The 27,025-nt window shown below is 41.4% G+C and overlaps 1 protein-coding gene across 2 annotated transcripts in view; it reads left to right on the forward strand.

Annotated features, from left to right (window-relative positions):
* Positions 1–27,025, forward strand: part of ESYT2 (extended synaptotagmin 2) — a 280,454-nt gene that overhangs the window by 215,518 nt on the left and 37,911 nt on the right. Inside the window, exons 13-15 of one of the 2 annotated variants that reach the window (XM_082257732.1) lie at positions 2,314–2,409; positions 11,763–11,825; positions 15,279–15,353. In XM_082257732.1, the coding sequence (XP_082113858.1) occupies positions 2,314–2,409; positions 11,763–11,825; positions 15,279–15,353 (234 nt within the window). The remainder of the gene's footprint in view (positions 1–2,313; positions 2,410–11,762; positions 11,826–15,278; positions 15,354–27,025) is intronic. The other variant, XM_082257733.1, reaches the window with a different exon arrangement.

Below are 27,025 nucleotides of genomic sequence, written 5' to 3' on the forward strand. Positions count from 1 at the left end.
AATTGTTCACATATGCACATTATATTTATTTTGTTGTGTTTTAACACATTTTTTTTTACAATTTGACTTTTTGCATTTAGCACTGCTTTATTACCATTTCATTAATAAAATTATATGAATTAATAAAAAAAGGTTAAAAATATAATATTATACACAACCTTATTAAAAGGTCAAAAAACCAATATAAGTACTCTCACAGGGGGTAAGCTCAGGAATCACTGATAAAACAGTTGAGATCAAACTCAACATTCAAGCCTCCTGGTGTGAGAACCTTGGTCAAGTTGCCAGAAAGTATCCAGAAAAACCAATACCACAAAAAAAGCTCTGTGAGGCATGTCAAGGTGATGTCGGGCATATTTTAACTGGGCGTTTTTTGTGGCATTGGCAAAGTAAAGGCTTCTTTCTGGCAACTGGGCAATGTAGCTCATATTTGTTCTAGTATCGTTGTATTGTGCTCCTTGAAACAACCACACCGTCTTTCCTGAGCAGCCTGTATTTCTCCTGAGGTTACCTAAGGGTTTTTCTTTGTAACCCGAACAATTCTTCTGGCTGTTGTGGCTGCAACCTTTCTTGGTCTACCTGACCTGGGCTTGGTATCGAGATCCCTGAATTTTCCACTTTATCTTTTTTGTATTCTTTTCCATCTTCAAAAAGTTTCATTACCTTACGCGGGTCTTTTGACAGTTCTTTTCTGCTCCCCATGGCTGAGTATCTAGCCTGCTTTGTGCATCTGCGTTAGAGCGAACAAACTTTTTGACTATTAATAATCACAGACCATAATTACAATTTAGGCCAGATATCCCAATGTATGTAAATTTGTGATCAGGGCCATTTGGGTAATTTCTGTTATCATGATTGTAAAAGAAGCCAAACAACTGTGATAATAAATGGCTTCATATGATGGCTATCTTTAAATAAAAGGATGCACTGTATATCAGCGCTCAAAATCCTATCAAAAAGCAGCTATGCACTCAGGTTCAAAAGACAAAAAACCAGCACATCAAACATAAAAATAAATAAATAGTGCAGCGCTAGATAAAATCAATAATATTATAACATCAAAAAGAGTCCATGCGAGTAGCCCACAAGTGCAGACTTAAGTGGAAAAATCCTGATGGGAGATGTAGGTGTTACAGGTGCTCTTCAGTGTGCAAAACACAGCCCACCACCACACCAATTGGCCTCTCACCTTAAACCTAATGCAATCAGGCAACCAGATCTCCTCTCTTCCCAGGTAAACCAAGGCACCGGTTTACCTGGTTCCTAAAAAAAAAATTATTAGCCCTCTCTTTTTTTAGGATCCACTTACAGTTTTTTCCATATAGAATATTGTTCTATTCCCCTTTAAGCTTCAGCTATTGCCCGGTGTCTTCCGGGTCTCGGCGTCTATATATCGCTATAGCAACATGTAGGGGCGTTAGCCTATCAGCAGTGATTGCGGGCTATGAATGAGGGTGACGGTCTGACCAATCCCTATGACCGCTGAAGAAGCCTCTACCCACGGGAGGCGATACGCGTGCGGGGGGTTAGGAGGAGCGTCTGACGTCACCCGCTGACACTTTGGAAACCGGTGAGGACCGAGCTGGTCTCGAAGCTCCCGACGATGCCACATATCTGTACTGCTGTCTATTTTTCATCTCAAGAGTAAGAGGCCATTTTACTGTTTGATTTAATAAGGTTTGTATCAGGTTTACACTATGGGCTGCTTGCTTTTGTCTCCTTTGTATTGATCATGCTGGAGAGAGTCGTGGAGTCACTGTTCCATGGTTTTATATGAAAAGCGGTGCCTTGGTTTACCTGGGAAGAGAGGAGATCTGGTTGCCTGATTGCATTTGGTTTAAGGTGAGAGGCCAATCGATGTGGTGGTGGGCTGTGTTTTGCACACTGAAGAGCACCTGTAACACCTACATCTCCCATCAGGATTTTTCCACTTAAGTCTGCACTTGTGGGCTACTCGCATAGACTCTTTTTGATGCTATCTTTAAATAAAACAGTTTTTTTCATGATCAGTCATATTTTCTGCCAGGGCATGCAAACTTTTGAACACAGCTGTAGCTGCCTAGTATTGATATGTGTTCCCACAACAACAGCTGAATCGAACCAAGAAAGTGCAGTGCTACCTTGTATTCGCAAAATGAATATCCTCAAATATCGTGCTATTGCAATAGTGTTTTGATGTATGTCGATGGGGTAGACTTTAGTATAATTTTGACATTTTAAAATCTCTTCATTGTTGTGCATTATAAGTACAGATATCAAACATGAGTCTACATTTGTATAGTCAAAGCTCTCCTATTTCTGTGTTTTTTGCAGGTTCTGGCAAGCATTAAGGCTGATAAGGATCAGGCAGATGATGGTCTCTCTGCTGCTCTGCTCATCCTGTACCTGGACTCTGCTAGAAATCTGCCTGTAAGTGACTTAGCTTGCTATTGGCCTGAGCATGGTATTCTCTTATCTCCAGTGACCTATCTCTAAACTTGCTTATGGCACACAGTTTACCATCTGATCAGTTTAGGGAACTTAACAGACTGTTCTAAGAGATCACAATCTCTAATATTGAGGTTATATAAACACTTGTATTAATCTTTCTGTAAACTGCCAGTGGCATTTTACTAACCCGGTTTATCTTAAGCCTGGTACACACTACTAGTTCTGATGTTAGTACAGCGATCTCTCTTGCTGCGATGTTGTGTTCTGACAGATGGACAGCCCCCCAATCAGAACAATCCGGTCAGCGGCTGAAAGCCCTTATCTGAAGCCAGTTGGCAGATCTTTTTCGGTCATGACCCTTCAACAGAAGCTGGCCGAACGGCCGCCGTACCATGGGCCGAATGTCTGCCGGTTTCTATTGAATCTGCTAATGCCGCCTGACATTCGACCTGTGTGTACTAGACTTCAGTGTGTCTCATCTGCATAGTCCCCCATACATCTGTTGATGACAATTTATCAGGCATCTTGTACAGAGACGGCTATCAGAGTAATAGTATAACTTTTCGTTTTTATTTTCAAACAAGAAACTTCACTTTAAATGAACAACTTGAGGAAGAAAATGCATACTTTGTACTTACAGTAAAACTATTTTTTTAAACGAACACTGGTCAAAAGAAGAAAAGAATTTATTTTCCTACTATTTATAGATTCTATAAAAACTAAAATAACTTTTGCCAAACCCCCCCCCCCCCCAAAAAAAATGTCTTATTAGTTTTTATAAGTAATAATAAACATTCCCATAGTGGGGGTTCATACAGTCCATAAGGGTATGCAAGTAAGTTTAGCAATAATGTCTTTGAAATGTAAGTAATTAAGCCTCTCTAAACCGCAGAGAGGGTTCTGGGTAAAAGTGGGTGGGGCATGCACTAACACACCTGCTGGATAAAAATGACATCTACCCTGAAGTCCCTTCACCTTTCAAAGAGAGTTCTTTTATTTTTGATGAAGGTGGAATACTTTCATAAGATGAATACAGAAGCCTATGGATAGTTGCTTTGCATGACTGCTCAAGGCCTCGCATATTAGTTTCCTGGTGCCTCCATGGCAGCATACACTTGGTTGGTTACTCCGCCCCCAATCAACCCACAGGACCACTTTAACTCTATCAAAGAAATAGTCAGCCCCCCCCCCATGTCATTTTTTTTTTCTGTCCTCAAGCCTGCAGGATCATGGATCACCTGAAACAGCCCTTACCACACCACTATGTGGTGCAACGATTACATGTTCATGCACTCCTGTCTGTGGAGTCCCAGTACTTAGGCTGCCAAAGGCGTCAATGGGTTTGGGAGCACTTTTTTCTGTGGATCTTTTTGTGGGTTTAGTTGCAAGGGACTTATTGTGCTTTTCCCCTTCTCCTACTAAGAATTCAGCTGTACAGGGTGCTTGCCTAATGCTATAGCCTCGGCTAGATGCCTTTCTTTCTCTGCTTACCCCTCCTCCAGCAGTGCTAGCATGCATATTAGGCGCCTCATAGCTGCTCCATACCAGCTCCTTCCTTTACCCCTTCCTCTGTGTCGGCCACGCTTCGCGCCCGCCTCCTTGGGCTCCGGTCTCAGAGGCGGAGCTGTGTCACGAGTGACACATCATCGGCGCATGCGCAGTAGCCTCGTGAAGCCGTTGGTGGCCATCTTGGTAAACCCAATTAAGCCATGTGTATATATTCACTGAACTTCCTGAGGATGCCATATCCGGTGAAATGCATAGAGGTTAACCCCATGGCATCACTTCTGATTGCGTCACGTCCGGTTAAGGTGATTCACAATTTGGAACGCACGCTATGCGTGCAGCATTTCCTGATACTGTTACAGGCAAACTAAAGTCAGTGAGAAGTTGAAAACCCCAGAGTATTGGGATTATTATAGCGCTTGCTGGTGTTCAGGGGAGAAGAATTACTTGTTCATAGCCTAAGTAGTGAGTACGGCAATATAGTGGTAATGAATGTGAATAAATAAATAAAAAATATATAAAATCTTGTTGTAGATCATAAAACTACGTGATAGTAAACCAAAAAATATTCACAATAAATAAATCACAATAAACATTAAATAATTACTTTGTTTAACATAAAGTGCAGGTTTGGTGCCAAAAATGGTGCCAGAAAATGTCCAAATAAACAGTTCATAGGTGACTTGGTGCATGAATAAAGGTTTTCAGTGCCAGGTATGGGAAAGTGCAGGTGCTTAGTGTTGGGTCCTCCAGTAGTCCAACTGCTGGGACTTGGAATAGTGGGGGTTTACACTCACCAGAGGTAGTGGGTCTTAAATACCTTATAGTAAAAAGACCTTTAGAGCGTGTAGCGCTGAGAGGTAACTGCTGGGCCTTGTGGTTCCCCGTGGTCCGGGATCGCTCCCTTGGATGAACTCGATCCTCCAGGTCCAATATTTGGGAAAAATAAATAAAGTGCTCCAATAGTGCAGTACCGTTAAAAGGTAGCCTTTATTTAGATAGTGCTGATGAACAGTACATAAAAGTTTAAAAACGGCTGCTGCGGATCGGGTATCACCCTTAAAGCAGTTTTTCTAATTGCCATCATCTCTGGACGGAGGGTTTCGGAGATCCAAGTCTTAAGGGCTCAAGACCCCCATATTACCTTTTTTCCAGACAGAGTGATCTTTAAAACATTACATCAGTTCGTCCCCAAGGTCCTCTCGTTATACCATCTTGATCAGGAATTGGTTCTCCCAACTTTCGAAGAAGACCCAGCAACTTCAAAGCTACATGAGCTGGACGTGACAAGGACTCTCCGGCGATATATTGAGCTGACGCAACCCTTTCGCAAAAATCGTCGTCTTTCTAATCCCTAATGGAGATAGAAGGGGTCTGGCAGGTTTCAAGAGAACTTTAGCAAATTGGATTTTACGCCTATCACAGCCAGCATATCGGGCTAGTGGTCTTCTGGTTCCAAAAGCAATCAATGCGCACACACACTCGATGTGGGGGATGGCCCCTTCTTGGGCGGCTTTATCATGGGTCTCTCCAGAAACAATATGCCGGGCAGCAAGTTGGTTATCTTTTACCACCTTTATGACCCACTATAGCCTTGATCAGCCGCACTTACTTCCCGTGACTTTGGGGGGAAAAGCTTTTACAGTTGTCTGTTTTGTAATCTAAATTAAATAAGATTTTTTGCAGCAACTCTCCCCGTGAGCGAGTTATTAATCATGTGTATGCTGCCATGGAGGCACCAGGAAAACTGAAAATTAAATGCTTACCTTTCCGTAATTTACCTTTCCTGGTGCCTATCCATGGCAGCATACGCCCTCCCTTACTATAATCCTTCTCGTTTGAGTCTAGTTACAAGAATGACGGGGGGGGCTGACTCTTTCTTTTATAGAGTTAAAGTGGTCCTGTGGGTTGATTGGGGGTGGAGCAACCAACCATGTGTATGCTGCCATGGATTGGCACCAGGAAAGGAAAATTACGGCAAGGTATGCATTTAATTTTCCGTTATCTGTGAAACCTGAGGTGGAAAGACAGATTACCATCATTTTTGTTTGATTTTCAACGGATCTTTTATTTCCTCTGCATTATGAATCATCGGCTGTCATTCATCGTGTTTTTTTTTTTTTTTTTTTTTTTTTATTATTTTCAAAATAGGTATAGGGTATAACTAAACCGAGCCTCTGGGTATTCCCCAGCTCAAACATTACATCTACATAAAGCACACTCCTTAAGACTGCAATAAAAAAAAAAAAATGTGGCTGCTCGGTTCAATCAAAAAACTGGATTGAAGGTGACATCACTACATGTAGATTCTCTTTCTCTCTATCACCTTTCACTTAAAGAAGAATTAGTACCTGGATATGATAATAGTATATACTTTAACTCAGTAAAGGTGTGCAAGAAAGAGTTGCTTTAAGGAACCCTTGGGGCTTGGGAATTTGATGGAATATGAAAAGCCACACACTAATAACACTGCCTAGGCGTCATTAGTAGAAAGAGATTTTGTCTAGGTGTCCCACACTTTATCATACTTGGCTGGGCAGCCTCGTGAGGAATAGGTGACTTTTTGTATAAAGGGGGTGGCATTATTTATCAGAGATTTCCAAAAGTTTAAAGTTGGTGGGTCATTCGACTTCCATTTAATCGCTATAGCTTTCCTTGCGTAGAATAAGAGAAGACGTATTAGCGGCTTAGTCGCTCGGAGAAAAGCCATTGCAGTCATCCTGTTTAATTCATTTTCTTTTACTTCCTTTTCATTGCTCACAAATCTTTTACTTGAAAACAATTTATTTTTCCATAGCTTTGCATTTCATCCTTTGTTCCTGATCTACTGAATTCATTGTTATTGTCAGAATTTCCATGTTACATGTATTGTATGTTTGCTCACATGCTTATTTTATAATTATCATTTTTTTGTCATTTGTTTTTGCTTTGCTTTGGTCATTCTTTGCTTCACTACTTCATTGTTACCTTCCAAGAGTATCTACGAGGGGAACTTGGGTTGTGGCTACTTAAAAGAGCGGAGAGCTTCTGGACTGATCTTTTGTGAAAACACTTCTTCCCTGTATAGAACTTTATTTGTGAGTTTCTGGGTGGCGGCTGCTGAGTGCTGCAATAAACATGCATGTGTGGCTACAGTGCATGTTTTTCAGCATGTCCTCAAACTATTTTCAACACCAACTATTTAAAAATTACTGTTAATCAAACCATGGTAATCCCAGTAAATACCAGCTAGTATTTTAAAGCTGTGTCAGCCTTAGACTTCTTTTGCAAACTTATGTTCGTAACAATCGTCCTGCAGGTTCAAGTGTATTAACAGCTAATATAAAATTTGGTCTATCAATGTCACGTGCATTTTTTTTTTTTTTGTATCTGAAAACAAGGACAATGATGTAATATATTGCAGCTTATCAGTCCTTAGATATGGTGGCTGCATTTATTTTCTTTTTTTAAGGCTAAGCACTATTTGCAAGTGCAGAATATACTTGTTGATCCTGCCAGAAACCCAATGTACATGTAAGTTCCTGTGCATTAAACTGAGATCTTAATGTTATCAGCTTTCCCAGTTCAATTCTGTGACCTACAAACCCCCCCTCCCTATGTTATACAGTGAAGCAGGGGAGCAGCTTAAGGTGACAAAGCTGCTGCCACAAAAAAAACAGTAAGATGAGGGAGCGTGGTCACCGTGGGACAGAGTGTGTTACCAGTTCACGGTAGTTGAAAAAATTGAAAAAAATAAATCAAAGAAAACAATTGTATCTACCACTTTTAAATACTGGTAAGCTGCAGCTTATTACATTTTTGTTTTCTGAGTTAAGATATCATTCATTTTCAGTGGAGACTCTTTTGGATGCCAGTGGGCTGAATTAGTAGTAGTTTAAATTTCTCAGCTGGCCCCTGTTTTGCCAGCTTTGTGCTATAACTTTTGCAATATAAAAAATTACTGTTTCTTAAATCCAGTAGTAGTTAGACAGATGTTTGATGTAGAAAGCTGCCTTACAAACTCTAAGACCATGGAGGCCAAGTCCACCCAATGCAACCCTCTGAAAACTGAAATGCATTACTATCCCACACATCACTATATCACTATGAACTTGTTTAATGAGAAATTGTTGAATTCATAGCTAACCTGTTACAAACCTAACCACTTTAGAGTGAGAATTTGATAAATTTATAAGCAGAGAGATAATCCTTGCAAAGCCTGTCTATGTGCATCTTACTCTAACTTACTAGTTCTAAATTGGGGCGGTTGCCATTTCTGTTTGGCTTGCTGGACACATGGTCTGCCTTCAGCTGCCTTTGTGCTGTGCTAGGCTTTTGGTTTGTCCCTCCTCTTTATAAATTAAGGGCAGATATGCTTGGAGGTGGTCCATTTCTTCTTCACTGCTAAATATGCTCCAACTTGGAAGCTTTTAAAGATAAGAGTTATGACTGCACTCCATAAAGAAGCCTTAACATAGCAGTTTGGCTTCCACATATATTTGCAAGTTTGTAAAATCTCTGTTTTTAACACAAATTGTTAGACTATATATAGGTTTGGCTGGTGTTAACGTACTACTTTTAGAGGAAAAAATTGATATTTGCATGTGACTTCAGCAGCCTATACCTCTGGAAATACTTAACGTTTTGACATGTAGGTAGGTTTTTGTAAATAATGTGAACTCTGCTTATGAATTTTCATTTGACCCCACTTTAAATTGCCTAGGTTTGTGGCAGATTTACTTCAACCTATAGTGTAGTTAATATAAAGTAGTATATGCATTTATTTTACCTTTTTTTCCTACATACAGGTATGAATTGACCACTATAAAATGCACATCTGCCGCTAGAATATTGTATATTGTAAGGCAGGACAGAGAAATATTTAAGTTGGTAAACATTCACAATTGTATTCCCAAAAACTCCTAAACCCCTTGGTGCTCCTATTCCCCCCCCCCCCAAAAAAAAAATGAATATAACAAAACTACTTAAACCAATCCATCTCAGCTGCCAACACCATGTGACGCTTTTCACACGGGGTCAAAAAATTAAGTTGGACAAAAGTTAAAGTAGCATGGTTTCCCTGTGCCTACATCAAATAGTGTTACATTAACAAAAATGTTATTTTTTTTGCAAATTAAAATTGTTCATTTACACCAAAGTCTCTCGTGTTTTCTTCAAAGATCTTCAGTTATGCATAGAAACTCTCGTCCACTCTACTTCTCCACCCTTTGTGAAACACCAACACCAGTTGGGCTCTCACCTTTCGTTTACGACCCCCATATATAATGTAAGATCATAAATAGCGTATTTCCCCTTTAATTGGGATCCTGTATGCTTCAACACCTTTTTTCCTCCACCTCAAGGGTCCTTTTTAAATCCAATCCTCCATCAGCCAACAGGCTGCCTTTATCCTCTGTTCCTCCAGGTTATGATTTAGAACAAAGACAAAATCTACAAAGTGCTTTACCTTATGAAAAACACTTTTATTTAAACTCGCTCTTCATACATTTCACTCACAATCAGTGCATTAACATACTAGTAAATGACAGCTCAAAAACAATTGCTGTTCTTCCGAGCAGCTATTCAAATGCTGCACTTCCAGGTTCCATACCATGCGTGCTGACGTAATCCAAAGGCTTAGCCCCAGCATGTTTTGTCTCACCAGGTTTCGTACACTGTGGGCTGATGTCATTTAAAGGCTCCACCCCAACGCTTTTTGTCACCAAGACAAATGTCCAATGGAATTCATGTGTCCTCGTAACAAAATGCGTGTGGGTGGGGGCTTTGGACGACATCCACTTGCAGTGTATGGAACCTAGTAGTGTAGTATCTGAAAAACCAATTTGAACACAGCAGTTGTCTTTGAGCTGTCATTTAGTAGTGCGTCAATGGACTTTTAAGTGTGGGTGCAATGTTTGAAGAGTGGCTGTAAATAAGTGTCTTTTATAAGGTAAAGTAGTATGCAGCTTTTTGTCTTTGTTCTAACATTACAACCTGGAGGAACAGAGTATAAAGGAAGCTTGTTGGATGATAGACGATTGGATTTAAAGGGACCTGACACCTCGCACAGTGGGAGAAAAAAAAAAAAGAAGGTGCTGAAGTATAAATTACCTTATTTAAAGGGGACACAAGCTATTTATGACCTAATAATTATATATGGGGGTCAAAAAACACAAACTGTAAGCACAACTGGTGTCGATTTTTCACAGTAGAGTAGATGAGTTTGTAAACAATTTAAAAATCGGTCTAGAAAACACATGATAGACTTTGGTGTGTATGTACAGTTTTATTTATAAAAAATAAAGTTTTTGTCTATTTGAAACTATTTGATGTAGGCACAAGAAAACATTAGCACTACTCTAATTTTTGTCCAAACATTCAGAATTAGCTCTTTGCTATTGGAGTGTATTTTTATACGGCTTCTTGCCAATAGCTTGGCTTCACATAGGCGTCTTCTAATTGGTACAGTACTCACAGGTAACTTTAGACCTTCTTTGATCAACCTGGAGCTGATCATTGGCTGAGTCTGCCATTTTGGCTATTCTTCGAACCATTCGAATGGTAGTTTTCCGATTCCTTCTACGTCTTTCTGGACTGCTATTATTTTGAACACAACTGTAGTATATTTATCTCATCGCTCCATGCAAATCTAGTGATCAAAATTCTCTTGTAGGTTCGGCTCACAATGGGATAGTAATGGGAACGCACACATTCCTGTGCGATATCCACTCAGTGCTTTTTTTCTTTAAAACCCATTCATTTGAATGGGCTGCAAAACGCCCTGGACCGCAAAAAACGTAGCACTTGGACTACCTTTTCAAAAGGTACTGCAGCAAACCACTTAGTACTGTGGTACCATGTGTGTTTTGTTGCTTGCAGGGGCACTGTGTTTGTGATCTGCCTTTGGGGTACCATTTTCAGTACATTGGCGCCCCCATGTACTGTAGATTGAAGGGGCAGCTTGTTCATCATCTGCAGTAGGAAACGCGCACAGAACGGGCCTTTTCCACACCTCATTCTAGTGTGAACCAGCCCTCAAAGTGAATCTCTGGACAGGATATGGACAGTCAAGTAGTCAAATAAATAATCCTAATAAGCAGTAAATGCATTTTAAATGGAAACCCTCATGAACATTTGAATTGTAGCAGCAAACACTTTGTGCATCCTCATATTGCAATTAGAAGTCATGAACTAATTCAAGTTCTCTGTAGCTCATTCTGCTCCCCCCACAGTTATTTAGCACCCTTCTAACCTTCTAATCTGTAGTTTAAACACAGAGCAGTTGCTGTGGAAGTGGGAGCAAGGTGAGGGGAACTGCTGAGGGAACCAACTTGCATAACTTCAGTGCCTCTGCCAGGAGCTTTAAGAATGAATTGTTTCATAGTGTCCACAGCTACCTAGGTCAGAGAGGGCTTGTTTTTAAATAATTTGCTGCTTCCTAAGAAAGTGTAAATGTTTGAATGTCCATAGCTTGGTCACAGGTTCACTTTAAGGCTGCTCTCCATCCAGTTTACATTTTGCATTAGTTCACATCTAGTTAATAATTTTTTGGTTACATGTATGGAGCTTACCTTGTACATATGGCCTTGTAACAAAGCAATGTATTAGTAATTACTATATATTTTTTTTTTTTTTTATGGTTTAAGATTAATTTTTCTCTTTTGCACATTACAGTGATGTCCTCTTCTCTCTTTAATTTGCATTTGTTGGAAACCATCTCTCCTGCTGTCTTTGTTGTGTGTCATGTGGTTGTGCCTGTTATTGTGCCCTCCTGTGGTTAACCTGCAAGAGCACCCTCATAGCATGGTTTATTAACCCTACGTGTGTTCATTTTTCCCCATTATAAGAATAATCCATTAGAAATTAACCAGGATGGTATGAAGAAGTCTGCCGTTGACAAAGCTAAAAAGGTAACCATCACAGTTCCATCTATCAGAGCCTAAACTTGGAATCCAACAGCTTATGTATGACTGAAAAAGAAAAAGCATGCAGGAGATTGGCTTGGCTTGTACAGACTGCCTCAACATGACAGTTTGTATTTTAAAGTGTGCCAGTCATCTGCATCGTGCAGGGAAGCAGCCAATATTCACAAAACAGGTATCCATTTATGTGCATTGAAACATGATGCACTTTGGTCTGTGTCATTATTTTCCCTTTTTGAGTGTCCACTGCAATATGGGATTGTGTAAGAAAGTTGCTACAGAGACAAGGCTTCTTTCACAACTGTATGCCAGAGTGTTGTAATTTGTCCAGACTTAGGCAGGCCATAGACGGTGTAAATTTATTTTTCCTTCTCCACGGGCTGCAGGAAACAAATTCTCAGGATTCCCCTTCAACACACAGGGCTGACGGGAATCCCTCCTGCCGAGCAATTGTCTTCTCCCAAAGCCGCCCTGCCGGCAGAAGACCGTGATTATCGCTAGCGGCTCTATCAGCTGCTTGCAATAATCGTAGGCAAATCTGGCAGGCTGATTGTACCCAGGCTGATTGTCAATCGATCAACTTGGTACATTCAGCCTGCCCAATAATGGTTCAAGTCTCTGCCGATTCCTGCTGAACGAATACACAGATTTTCTTATGCCTGCACAATGGTCTTGTATACTAGTTTCACTTTGGACATTAAGCCCTATGTTCACACTGAGGGCGGGTTTGAAATCATGCGAGTTCAGCTGAACTCGCACAATTTCAATCCGGCATCTCAGTCTGAATTCGGGAGCGATTTGAGAGACCTCTGCGCAGGTTAATGCACAGATGTCTATTGAAGTCGCCAAAAGTAGTGCAGGAACTACTTTTGGGAATCAGTATGGCGTCGCACCTATTAAGACGGTGCCATTGCCAGCAATAGGCTCCAATTTGGCATGCGATTAGACATGTCAAATTGGCCTGATTTGAACAGGAGCTTAAAGATCTTTTTGCAGACCTAATAAAATAGGCATGAGGCTATAGAGCAAAAGGGTAAGAATGGTAGGTTAGTCCTTGTTTCTTCTGTTTATGAAAATTTCATCTTTGTGTGAAATGTGGCATTTAAGCCTTATTTAAGTCTTGTTCACCTCTGTACGTCACAATGGCATGGTTAGGAGGTAAGATCCTGGGGGGAGTTTTCTTTCATAATTCCCTTCAGTTCTTCACAAAGGTGTAACTAGAGATCTCACACAGTCCCCTCCACCAAGTCCACACTATATTTCACATACTGGAAGTTGCAGCTATTTCCTTTTTTTCAACTCAATATTTTTTTTTTTACTATATACAAAAAATAGAAATGTAAAAATAACACTTGGATAAAGAAAACTAAAGTGAACTTTCCATTTGAATATAAAGCTTTAACTCCCACAGTAATTAGAACAAAAGCTGCCATAACTACACGCATTTCACCTTATGCATGTTCTGTGGTTGAACACTGTTTGTTTTTTTTGTTTTTTTAATCAAAATTTAATAACAGTCAAAATAAACTGTCAACCATGCATATTGGTGACCCTCACAATCATTTTTTTCTATTGATTTTATTTTAAAATATGATTTTGCATTCCCTGTCTTTTCTGGTCCATGGGCATGTATCTATACTTGCTGTCCTGCTCACTTGACAACAGTGTGACTGACGCCAAACTTTCCTTCAAAATAAACCTCCTGGCACTGTCATTGTTACATACAAAATGCTGAACGGACAGGGCTCAACACCACGCTTCCAAAGCACATTGATCCTCATGTTTAAAGTGTTTAACTGAAGAACAGTATCTATTTCTTCCCTAACAACCAATCTTCTTGTATTTTACCTGTTGGTAGAACAGAATGCATAGGCGAGAGACTGATTAGTTGGTACAATTAAAAAATGTAGATCATTCTATAGCTATATACTTCATATGTGAGGACCACTCTAAACTTCATTGCTAAAAACCTCAAGGGCCTCACCTACCTTTCTACTTGTCTCCTTTGCCTTATATCAACAATTATCAAATGCACATTAAAGAAGTCGTCTGGCTTCCTTTTTTATTAAGTGTTGTGTTCACCAGGGAGCAAAGCATATGCAGTACTTTGTCCCATCTCCTTATGTGCTGTCTAAGGCAAGCTGTGGGGTAGACAGGATACCCCTACTGCCTCCATTGCTGCCCAACAATGCAGCTAGCAAGGAGACAATTGCTTCGACAGATGTCATTTTTCTCCATCTCTTAGCACTTACCTGCACTATTTTATAGCTGACAAGTCCCCCTGCATTCCCCGTGAGATACTTGCGCTGGATAAGTGCTTGGAGACGGAGAAAAGTACCATCAGTCAAAGCAGCTATTTCCTTACTCGCTGCATGGTCGGACGACTGCTGAGGGAAGAGGTGTGCCCTTTCCAAGTACACAGCTAGCTTTAGCCAACACATAGGAAGATGGAATAAAGTACTACATGCACTTTTACCCTTGGGGAGCAGAACACCTTAAGGAAACTGAAACTTCTTTAATAATCATGCAGTCAGGTAACTGCGAAGACAAAGGAAATATTCTTAGTTCACTGAAAAGTGAAATAAATTCACAGCATACTATAACAGGGAAAGAAAATATGGGTTATTTGCTAAAGGAATAGAAACTATTTGCTTTGCATTGTGAATATTTGTGGTCCCTAATGAGCCAGTGTTCACAGATGTGTAATCACCCAATCATGTTTTGTGTAAAATCCTATATTAATCCCTGTCGCACAAAATTGAGTATTCAAGGTCGACTTGGGTCCACCTTAATTACTAGCAGTAATTGTCACTGCTTCTTTAGTAAATCAACCTCATCATATTCTAACAGAACACAGTCTAGTCGAGATCTAGTTTTGTATTTATTTCAGTTGCTTTCGCATTTGAAATGAGGCTCTTAGTGCCCCTTGGCTTGGATAGTTCAGTTTCTTGGTTGTTTGTTTTGAACACTGACCTAGTCCCCTATCACAGTCACTGTAGAATGTGCTCCTAAATATAGACAGTCCTGCAGAAGATAACATGACTTAGCTTCCTTCACAGTGGAACAGTGTCACCTAAAACAGGAACTTCCCTAATCCTCTTTTCTCCACCTTATGTTACTGCTATATTTTCAGTTCATGAAATGTACAATTTTGCCCCTTTATGCTTTGTACATTTTAAATTCTGCATCATATAATATTTTTCCCAGTGTTAACATGCATGAGCTTGCTAATGTTTAATTTACTTTAATTTGTTGTGTTCCTATGGCCAACAATAATGTTTTATTTTATACTCTTAATCACACTGTAGTGTCCCTCACATAATAATGTGGGGAGATTTTATTGATGTTTTGGTACGTGTGCTGTTGATTTTGTAAGAAGTGTCAGTAAAAAGCTTGTGAACCAAAAATGTTTTACTATATGCTGTTCGGTTCTGTCCACAGTCGGGAAAGAAGATTGGCAGCACACCTAATCCCTTTGTGCTGTTTTCTCTGGGCCATAATGTACAGGAGAGTAAGGTAAGTGATGCTCAGATGCTGTATTACCATTGTGTTCTTACAGAGAGTGCACACAGTCACATGCATGGCGGTACTTCTAATGTGATGTCTATACTATGGCAGGTTGTGTCATTAGAAACCTGTGTCAGACAACGCTTAAAAAGGTTCTCCTCTTACCTACTGACCTAAAAATGAGACGGTTTGATCACCTACAATATAGCAAGAACACTGGTGTATGGAATTGACTGCAGCCAAAATATTTTTTTAGTTTTGAATAGAGTGGACAAGTATTATCATCTATATCAACTTTATTAATGGGGAATGTTCAGATAATAGTAGATGTTAAGAGCAAGGTATTACAAATAAAGGTGAAAGATTTATAACCCGTGAGTATTTCAACTTGTACATTGCATAAGATCATACAGGTTATGGAGACAGAGAATTATTCCCATTTTCATTTTAGGGTTTTCAGGGAAAATTGGGTTCTAGAAGGGCAAGGGAAAGGTTGGATTGTGAGGTTGAGAGGAAGAGGGTAGTGTATTAAAGATGGGGAGAAAATAACAGGAGTGGGGCAGTTCAGATAGCGGGAGGTTTAGAGGCCCTAGCATGCTTTAATGCGTTACCTTATTTTGTAGCCAATTTGTTTTGATTATGATTGATTAGCATTGCTGCCCTGTATTCTTTAGAATTGTGTTTGAGATCTATTCAATGAGATTCAGTGAAATGGCATCCAATATGTCAACATTTATCATGTTAGTTACATATTGACATAAGATCTTACATTAGCATAATAGCATTGATTTACCAAACCAGACGATGGTAGATGGAAGGTGGGATAGGTTGGCTTTAGTGGTGGGGTATGCAGGCTGTTACACTCAGCAGATGGATTGACAGGTATTTATTTTCTGTTGATTTGGGAATGTTACGCTGCAATACAAAAATGACAGGGGTATTTTCTACGTTTATTCTCTAGCAACTTCTTTTTTTTTTTTTTTTTTAATCCAAATTTATTTGGGAAACTTTGTGTGAATTAACAACTCAGAAACAAGCCACCAAGTCTTGCAGGAAGTATACAGTAAGAGGAGCAACCATACCAAAAAAAATTACGAAGTATCCAATATATATATATATATATATATATATATATATATATATATATATATATTGTGAGGGATTAGCTCGGTGGTAGGCGTATGGGTGACCCCTTTGGGGGTGCGTTTTCACAGAGAGATAGCCGAGCAGAGGTTGAAAACAAGACTGATTTATTCATGCAATTTACTTCACATAATTGCAAGCGTCAAAACAGCCAAAATAAAATAAAACAGAAAATAAATCCTTGCCTCTGTGGGCGGCTACCTTCTCACGCTGGAACCTACCTAAGAAGTCTTCCCAACCTACTGTTGGGCCGACACTGCTGATCCTACAGCAGACACTCAAATGTCCATTTGTTTGCTTTTCACACAGCACAAACATTGTCCATTGAACATGTCCCTTTGTTTTCTTTCACACAGCACATGTTCATTTATAACAGGATCCTTTACTCTTCAGATTCTTCACATTGAACACAGTTCATTTAACAGGTCCCTTTACTCTTCACACTCTTCACATGGAACACTTTGTCTTCTCACCTTTGAGACGTCTTCACTCGTGGTTACCCTCCTTAGCTTCACATCGCTGTAGGGGGTCTTCTCCCATGCTCACCAGCTTGTCGGGAGGCACACATCCGACTGTCCCCCTCTCCCAGCCCACACGGCGACAGGAGGCAGCAGTCCTTCTCCCATGCCCACACGGCGTCGGGAGGTACACGTATGTCTGCCTTCCTCTCCCAGCCCACACGGCGACAGGAGGCAGCAAACAATAGGACTTTCTCTGAACAAATTATAGAGCCTTAACTCCCTCATTCTGAACAGGTGAAGGCCTTTCAACTTCCTGCTGGCTAGCTCTGTAGCCAACACCCTAAATTAATTAATGGACTTTCTAAATCAGGTGGAAATGTATCTCCTTCCTGTGACTACATTCCCAGATTTAGCTGACTTCCTGTCACATACCCCCCCCTCTTGTTTCAACCCTAGGGTTGGGACACATATTTCCAGGCACGCATGTGTCAGGCACTGCTGACTCACTGATAAGCCTCCTATTATCCTCAAGCTTCCGGATGAAACTTTTTTGTCATCTTCATTGACGGATTTCTCATAAATGCCACACAGTTTGTCTCTCATCTCATATACACATTCTTCAACTGCATTTTTGGCATCATTTTGCTCCTTCTCGTTTCTGTCATCTTCATTGACAGCTTTCTCATAAATGTCAGACAGCTTGTCCCTCATAACCGTCTGTCCAATCCACCATGGAGGACTGTGATCCATAGGCAACTCAATTGGGCTAGTCTTAATGTCTTCAACATTCTTAAGACGCCTCTCTCTGCAATCAATAAATGTTTTCCACAAAACTTTGAGAACCTTTGCTTCACTAAGCTTTGTTCCAAGTAGGGACTCTTGACATCCCTCTGTGACTTGAGTTGCCTCTCCATACAGCTGTACACAATCATTGACTTTTTGTTGTAAAAGGGAATGATCTTCCTTCTTGAGCTTTGCTTGCTCTAAGATGCTGTGCAGAGGATTTTCCAATTGAGACAACAGGCTGTCACACATTTCTTCAAAGTGACCCCTGTTCCTTTTCCCAGAGATATCAATATCATTCACCAAACATTTCATATTCATAGGCAGATCTGAAGCATTTGCACTCATCAACTTCTTAAACTTTTCGCCCTCCTGAGCGAGTCGCAGTAAAGGCCTACTATTTGATTTGATATTCAGTTTATATTTCTTGCCAAACTCTTCACAGAAGTAGCCAACCAGAACATCATCAACTTTCCTTCCACCAACATAGGGGTTAAAGGCAACAACACAGTTGAACCCAGCGATCTGGGTGGTATCCATTATAGACCTCCTCTCTGCATCAGTGAAGAAGCATGGAACTGCAACACATTCTTTTACAGGTTTCTTCAATGCACTTTCTGCTGAACTATTTGACCGCTCAAGGTCACCTAGTTCTTTTTCTCTATCTGAATTCCACATGGAATGCATCTCAAGATCACGATCAAACTTCTGCCACCCGTCTTTCACCAGTTCCATTTTGGAAACACTCCCTGAAAGGCACTTATTCATTTGCTTCACGTTTTCACCAACAGCCTTAGTTTTCTCCACTAGGTTTTCAGCCTGAACTGAGAAATCACCACATTTCTTACTCAGCTCCTTTGTTTGCTGAAGTTCTAATGATACATTTTCCAATGCTTGAAGTTTTTGAAGGAACGGTTTATTCCAAAGGGGTGATTCAAGCCACATGTCGTCACATTTCTGAGGCTCACTCAGGACAGACCCCAAAACACTGATCCTTTTAAAAACTGCATCAGGCACACTATCCCCTCTTTGGGACAGATCCTCTGTTGCCTGGAATTCCTCTTCCAGTTCCTGCAACGGAATCTTCATCTCTTCTACTTGCTGTTCTAAGGCTCGCTTAGACTTTTCTAGCTCCTGAACGCTTTTCACAACATCATCCTTGGAGCTGACCAATTCTTCCATTTCTGTACGCAGCTGTTTAACACTTTCTAGTTCAGCCTTACACTCTAGAGCTTCCTCCAAAGAGCGAGCCAAGAACAGGGCTTTGCTCTCGTTATCACGCACCTCCGTTTCTGCACGTGCGCGTTCTTCTGCATATTTTGCAGACACAGTCTTCTCTTCACCAAGCATCTGATCAAACTTCTTTTTCACATCTTCAACACACTGTAATGAACCAACGCTTTCTTCCATGCGTTTTTTCATATCCGCTATCTGAGCTTGCAATGTTGCGACTTGCTCTGATAGGTTTTTCTTTGCTTCCGCCTCCTCTTTTAATTGTTCCAGGAAGCCATTTTTCTCATCTTCCATTTGTTTGAGCTTTGTGCTAAAACTCAGCCTTTGACACCTCTCTTCCTGTAAGAGTTCCTGCGTGTCTTGCAGCTGCGATTCCAAGATAGAAAAATCTTCCGCAATTTCTCTAGATTTGCTGTCTGCTTGAGAAAGCTGATTTGTAACATTGTCCAACTCAACCTGCAGTCGGTTTGCCTTCTCTGACAGCTTAGCACACAATCGGTCACCTTCTGACACCTTGACTTGCGATTCCAGAAGCTGTGCCTCTACTTTTTCCCTCTTATGTTCACAATCTCCTTTTCCCTGCATAAGAGCCTTCACCTCATTGGCTAGCATCTGGGAATAAGAATGTAATTCTGCCACACAGGCTTCTTTCTCCTTTAACTGCTGCTGGACACGTTGGGCTTCCCCTTTCCAACTTTCACAGTCCGCACGCCATTCATTTACCACATTGCTCAAAGTAGTGAGCTCATACACAGTACTCAGTAATTTAGCCTCTCTTTCACTTTTCTCGTTGTCGCTGAGAGACAATGTCGTTTTCAGAGCGACATTCTGTTCCTGCGACTCCTGCAGGTCTATTTTTGTAGCTCCCAAAGACTGAAGACTTTTTTCCAGCTGATTACGCAACTCCAACATATCAGCCATACTTTGCTTCTGCAAAGTCTGAATTTCACTTTCCTTTTCCATGAGGATGGTATCTTTCTCCATTATAGTCTCTCTGCGTTTTTGCAACTCGACCAAAAGAAGAGCAGTGGATTCTTCCCACTGTAACACATGAGACTTGAGTAGTTCATTTCCTGCAAGTTTCTATGCTCCATTTTAAGCAATTCCAAGGCTTGTTCCTTTTCTTCCATTTTCCGTTGCAAGGCATCCAACTCAGCCCTGCACACATACTCGGTTTCCTCCAAACCGATGGCCTCCATTGGCTGCTGGCGTCTCTGTTTCCAGCCTGCCATGCTCTCTTGATGAGCCTTTTGTTGAGCTGCAAAGCTCTGCTGAAAATCCGCATTTGCCTGCTGTTGAGCTGCATTTGCTTGCTGTTGAGCTGCATTTGATATAATCAGATGTTTCAACATCTCCTCCATTTTGAGTTTACTTTTCATCTGAGCACACTGCGTCTCCATAGCGGTTTCATCAGTGTTGCTAGGGACAACAACCTTCCTCTTTAGTAGACTCTCTTTAGGCATGGATGGGGCTGGTTCAGACGGCAACATCCCCTCCATCCATAGAATCCGGTCTCTCATTTCATCTATCTTTGCATTCTTCAGGCGTTTTGAACGCCCCATCTTCAATAACCCCACAAACAAATTTTTCACAGTCCAGCAAAAATTTTTCAGACCACTGTCTCTTTAACACATGTAGTTTTTCTCTCTCTCTTGCAAGATCTCTTTTCCTGCACACACAGTTTGTGCAGTCACTTGCACCAGACACAACAAAGTTCATCAAATAATTTTGAGACCGCTGTCTCTTTAAAACACTTTTTTTTTTCTGTCAGGATCTTCTCTCCTGCACACATAGATTGTGCAATCTCATGCACCAGATAAAGTTCATCAAACATTTGCACTTCCTTGCAGGGGTCTTGCTGCTTCTGCCCACTGCATACCTCCACCATATGTGAGGGATTAGCTCGGTGGTAGGCGTATGGGTGACCCCTTTGGGGGTGCGTTTTCACAGAGAGATAGCCGAGCAGAGGTTGAAAACAAGACTGATTTATTCATGCAATTTACTTCACATAATTGCAAGCGTCAAAACAGCCAAAATAAAATAAAACAGAAAATAAATCCTTGCCTCTGTGGGCGGCTACCTTCTCACGCTGGAACCTACCTAAGAAGTCTTCCCAACCTACTGTTGGGCCGACACTGCTGATCCTACAGCAGACACTCAAATGTCCATTTGTTTGCTTTTCACACAGCACAAACATTGTCCATTGAACATGTCCCTTTGTTTTCTTTCACACAGCACATGTTCATTTATAACAGGATCCTTTACTCTTCAGATTCTTCACATTGAACACAGTTCATTTAACAGGTCCCTTTACTCTTCACACTCTTCACATGGAACACTTTGTCTTCTCACCTTTGAGACGTCTTCACTCGTGGTTACCCTCCTTAGCTTCACATCGCTGTAGGGGGTCTTCTCCCATGCTCACCAGCTTGTCGGGAGGCACACATCCGACTGTCCCCCTCTCCCAGCCCACACGGCGACAGGAGGCAGCAGTCCTTCTCCCATGCCCACACGGCGTCGGGAGGTACACGTATGTCTGCCTTCCTCTCCCAGCCCACACGGCGACAGGAGGCAGCAAACAATAGGACTTTCTCTGAACAAATTATAGAGCCTTAACTCCCTCATTCTGAACAGGTGAAGGCCTTTCAACTTCCTGCTGGCTAGCTCTGTAGCCAACACCCTAAATTAATTAATGAACTTTCTAAATCAGGTGGAAATGTATCTCCTTCCTGTGACTACATTCCCAGATTTAGCTGACTTCCTGTCACAATATATATATGCTCAGTCTATTGGGACCTTCTATAGTGTTAAATTTCCACATAGAGTTTCTGAGATAAGTATTTTTTTAATAGGCAATATATTTGTTCAGATCCGTTACCTAAACTAAAAGAGTTGGTGGGTGAGGCCAGGTGCATTGAACCTCTGCGGTGAGATTTTAAAGACACCCATACAAATTAATAAAAGTACCATTACTTTTTTATTTCTCATTATTTTAAAAAAATTATGTTTTGATTAAAATAAATTCAGAATATATTCCAAAATATTCAAAGGCAATGTAAACAATGTACATGAATGAGTTTACATGATTAGATATTCAAGCATGTTCATTATACATAGTGGTATTCCTAGTTGCTGGTTTTCAAAACCACACAATCCTATTCCTCTGACTGCAGGGTTTTCAGCCCCAGGGTACTCAGCGCGTTTCAAGCTTTATCCAAAACAATCTCTTCCTCAGGGATAGAATACCACTCTGCAAGATACAAAATATTGAATTGCAATCATGTCCATAAAAGGAATTTCTTAATGGTTATCAAAAACAAAGTATGCAAAAGGAGAAGACACAACAGCCATCAATACAATTACATGTAATAAATTGCATCTTTGAGACAGTCGCCGCCCAAGTTGTCGCCAGATAATTCACCCCCAACATCAGGGAACCTCAAGGTTTTTGCAAAGACCACCAGGCCAATATTCAAATTATTGCTAAACAAAATAATATAATTTATTCCAATAAGTAATCTTGAAGATCTAGTATAAGCATTAGGACCCTCATAATAACCAGTGTTTAAAATATAAATATATCATAGTTTTCAATCCTATTTAAATGTTATCTATAGCATTTTTAGACAACCAGCAGTAATAGGGAATCATAATTCCCATCCCATCCAACAGCTTTCATCAATTTCCATTTAAATAAATTATAAAAAATAGAGAGACTACAATATTTGGAGGTAAACTTAAATAAAGGTAATTATAGTACTTCATTATCCCATTCCCACATAGATCAAACAGTGAAACAAATTCCAATACCAATTTCCACCATATTCTAAAATGAATCACCAAATCTCAAGAGGTGTGATAATAACCGTGACTCCTTTTCATAGCTAGCATCTAATGGCCAATGCTTCAGTTCAGCCCTTTCATATGGTTTATAATAATGCCAAAATAGTCCAATTCTTTGATGCTAGGGGGAAAATGGCACCTGTATTTCATGAGGGTCATAATGCTTATAATAGACCACCTAGATTATCCCAGATTATTGGAATACACTTTCTTATATTTTTTTTTAGCCAAATTTAAATATTGTGTAGCGCCACACCCGTAAGGGCCGCTGGAAGATGTTTCCAAAGGTTGCCCTAACTTTGCAAGCCTCCCAACATCTCTGACACCCTGGGTTTAGACATAATTCAAAGGGAATGCAATAGCAAAGACACCAGACTGTAGCAAAGTAAAGGATTATTTTACTAAGAATACTTAACAACTTCAGCGCTGGACGGTTTTTCCCCCTTCCTGACCAGGCCATTTTTTTGCAATATGTCACTGCGTTAATTTAACTGACAATTGCACGTTAGGGTGACCCGTTACACAAATAAAATGAATGTCCTTTTTCCCCCCACAAATGGGGCTTTCTTTTGGTGGTATTTAATCACTTCTGCAGTTTTTATTTTCCCTAATCGTCTTTCAGGACTGCCACCTCTGAGAGACCTTGGCTCCTCCCTTCACAGGAAACACCGCCTTAGCTTCAAGATTTAAGCCCCTCCAGCCCCACTGGACCCTGAGTTTTGGTGTTTCCTCCCGTGGGGAGACATCGCTGGGAACCAGGGTTCATCAGCCGGGGAGGCTAAAGCCGGTTTTCATTGTGGGGAGAAGCTGAGGTCTCTCCCCCTGTCTCTATTTCTTGGTGGAACCCTGGGCCTTGGGGAAGGTGCCTGCAGGTTCGCTGCTTAGCCACCCCAGCTTCTCCTGAGGGTGGGAAAGATGCTTCGGGGGGTGTCACCGGGGGTGCACTATTCCTCCCTGCGTTCTGTGTGGCCTGTGATGGAGCTCAAGGCTGGGCCTGAGGGCGTGGTGATGTCACGTCCAGTGGTGGCATGCACTTCCGCTGGGGCCGTGGCTTCTGGTCCTGTCTGCGGCCTATGGAAGAGGGCCAGGTACTGGCTGGTGTGAGCCTGTTACGCTGGAGGGGTCAGCGAGCGGCTCAAAAAGGCAGGACCACCGCGATCCTCAGCGGGAGCTGTCCGAGCAGAGGGGGCTCAGACGGCTTCTGGCAATGCCAGCACCAGCTGCTCAAAGATAAGAGGAACCCTGGGGTGGGTGTTCCCTTTCAGTATTACCTGATAGCTCCATTGGTGTGGACCCCTCTTGATAGTCGGGGGGTCAGGAGGTGGTACTGGGACCCTGGTGGTGGTTGTTGATTCTGAGGGCACTCCCAGTGACACTCTGCGTAGGAGCGGGCCAGGGGAAAGGCACTCTTTATGGGGGGGGGGGGTCAAGAGGAGAGGAGTCCTTGTGTAGGTGAGCTCAACAAGGGCAGAGAGAGATTGCTGTGCAATGGCGACCAGCATTAGTGCAGATGCAAAGCGTTTCCGGTTAGAAGCTTTTCTGTAAAGAGATGGGGTGAAGGTGCCTGCATGCAGTGTGTCTTGTAAGATGTAGTCGGGGTGGGCTTCTGCCCGCTCACTAACTGCGAGTCTGTAACGGTGATGATGAGAATGACCCCCGATAATTACTCAGCCAACAGGGAGATGGCGATGGTGGATCTGCCTGCAGGTGCATGGCTCACTCGCTAAAGACTCTGTCATACAAGCTTGTGGCGCCTGGTCGCATTCCCCAGAGCGGCCGGGTCTCTGTTCTCAGCTGAAGGCCGTGGTCCCCAGAGGAAGAGCTCCTCCCCAGACCAGGCTATTTATGTGCTCGCCTAGCATTCTTCTCTCTCCAGCCGGCTGGAACTTGTAGTCTGCAGCAGCACTGTCTCCATGGACATCCCTGCTCTCTGGACCACATGTTCCACAATCCCCTGCTCTAAGTAGTGGTCTCTCTTTCTCTCTGCCTTTAGTAAATTATGACACGATGCCCAAGCTAAACACTAGAGGGAAACAAACTCAAGGCAGCCCTCAAGGTATATCCCACAATGACACAGAGCCTGGGTACAATTGGCCTGGTGGTCTTTGCGCAAACTTTTGAGGTTCCCTGATGATGGTGGGTGACTTATCTGGTGACAAGCTTGAGTAGCACCTGTCACAAAGTTACAATGTATTACATGTAAGTATTTATGGCTTTTGTGTCTTCTCCTTTTTCTTGCTTTGTTATTGGTTACTAGTAACAAATAGTTTTTCGGACAGGATTGCAAATCAATATTTTGTATCCTGTAGAGTGGCATTCTATCCCTGGGGAGGAGATTGTTTTAGATATAGCTCAAAACTTGTTGGGTACCCTGGGCCTGAAAACTGCAGTCAGAGGAAAAGGATTGTGTGGTTTTGAAAACCAGCAACTAGGAAAATACCACATTGTATAATGAACATGGTTAAATATATAATTGTGTAAACTAATTCATGTACATTGTTTCTATTGCCTTTGAATGTTTTGAAATATATTCTGAAATGTTATCAAAAACATTTTCTTGCTTTTCCTGGGCTGGCCACACATATTAGAGGGAATTTACTATAACTGAATTAGACAGAATCTAGTGCAACTGTGCATGGTAACTGATCAGCTTCTATCTTCAGCTTGTTCAGTTAAGCTTAGAAAATGAAAGGTAGAAGCTGTATGGTTGCCATGCGTGGCTGCTCCAGATTTTATCTGCTCCAGTATTAGTAAAAATCCCCCTCGTATTCTTATTGTAAAATCTCTGCTGATCAGCTGTATTAAAGTGGTTGTTAATTTAACATAATAAAAACATCCCATCCCCTCTGTAACATAACGTTATGTGCCCCATGTGTCTGCCTTACATAAAAAATATGGCGATTTGTACCTATAGCAGAGCGTCTCCTGGCGCTCACATGACTTCTCGGCTCTCTCCTCTGCCCGGCTGACAGCTATAGGGGGCGGGGCCAATCACTCTTACTGACATCAGCCAGGAGACGCTCTGATATAAGTACAGATCGGCATATTTTTTATATAACACAGACACGGGCACATAACGTTATGTTAAAGAGGGGATGGGAGGTTTTTATTGTAGCTATATGGGCAGCAGGAGGGGAGGGGAGGGGAGGGGGTGAGCACTGACACAAAACAGGCAGGGAGGAGAGGACAAAGCAGGGCTGCAGACAATGGAGGCACATAAACTAACCACGATGTCAGAGCTTGGCAGCCATGGTAAACCGTAGTCAGTTTACAACGAAGAGTGTATAGCCAAGCAGGATCAGACAAGTTTTTTTAGGTAATAGAAGGGGCCAAATTACACAGCACAAGCACTGTGCTGTTATTTATGCTTTAAGGGAACAGGATCGGGTTTTTTTTTTTGTTTTGTTTTTTTAGGGTAACAAACACTTTAGGGCTTTATCAGTTTATCACAAGTTCACAAGAATGATCACAAAGTTATTGCTCCCTAAAATAAGTGTTTGAATTACAATAATTGTGAAGTTCTGTGAGATGTTGTGGGGATTTAGCTTAGATTCTTAATTCAATGATCAGATCTCTCCAGTTGCCCAGCATTGTTAATCAATTTGCAATGACCCTGTGGAAACTGATTTTATATACTATTTAAGTCTCTCTACCAAGTACCAGGGAATAGTACAGTCACAGTCCTCACTCTCAGATTCTGCCCATCTCAGCAGGAGCCGCTAAGTTTTTTGATAGATGTGATTGCATTTCCCCCAACAAAGAGACTAACTAGGCTGGGTATGATCTTCTTATGGATGCTGCTAAGATCAATGACCCAGCAGCCACTCAGTGTATTTTCCACATTTGGGACGCTCCTCCAGAAACGTATTAGAATGCTGAGCTACATGGTCAAAGCAGCCAGTGCTAATTTTATTCTTTGTATTAGTCAAGACTGTTGCTCTGTGAATTCTATTCCTGGCCTTAGTGCAATTCAAGCGAATGACTTGATACAGAGATTAAAAACAAATCAATCATTACAGGTGTTTTTTTAGGCTAAAAGACAACTCCAAGCTGCAGATCTACTTGAAAGTTTTTTTGTTTCCTATTAGAGGCAGTACTGTACCCTTTGTGTCTACAATAAACATTTTAGGTACAGCAATGTGGTATGGTTACTTGTTGTCCTGTCTACAGGTAAGTCAGACACAAAGTAGCCGTTTGCCTTCACCCACCACACCCTCT

The sequence above is a fragment of the Pelophylax lessonae genome (assembly GCF_965119305.1).
Source record: "Pelophylax lessonae genome assembly, chromosome: 5".
NCBI lineage: Eukaryota > Metazoa > Chordata > Amphibia > Anura > Ranidae > Pelophylax > Pelophylax lessonae.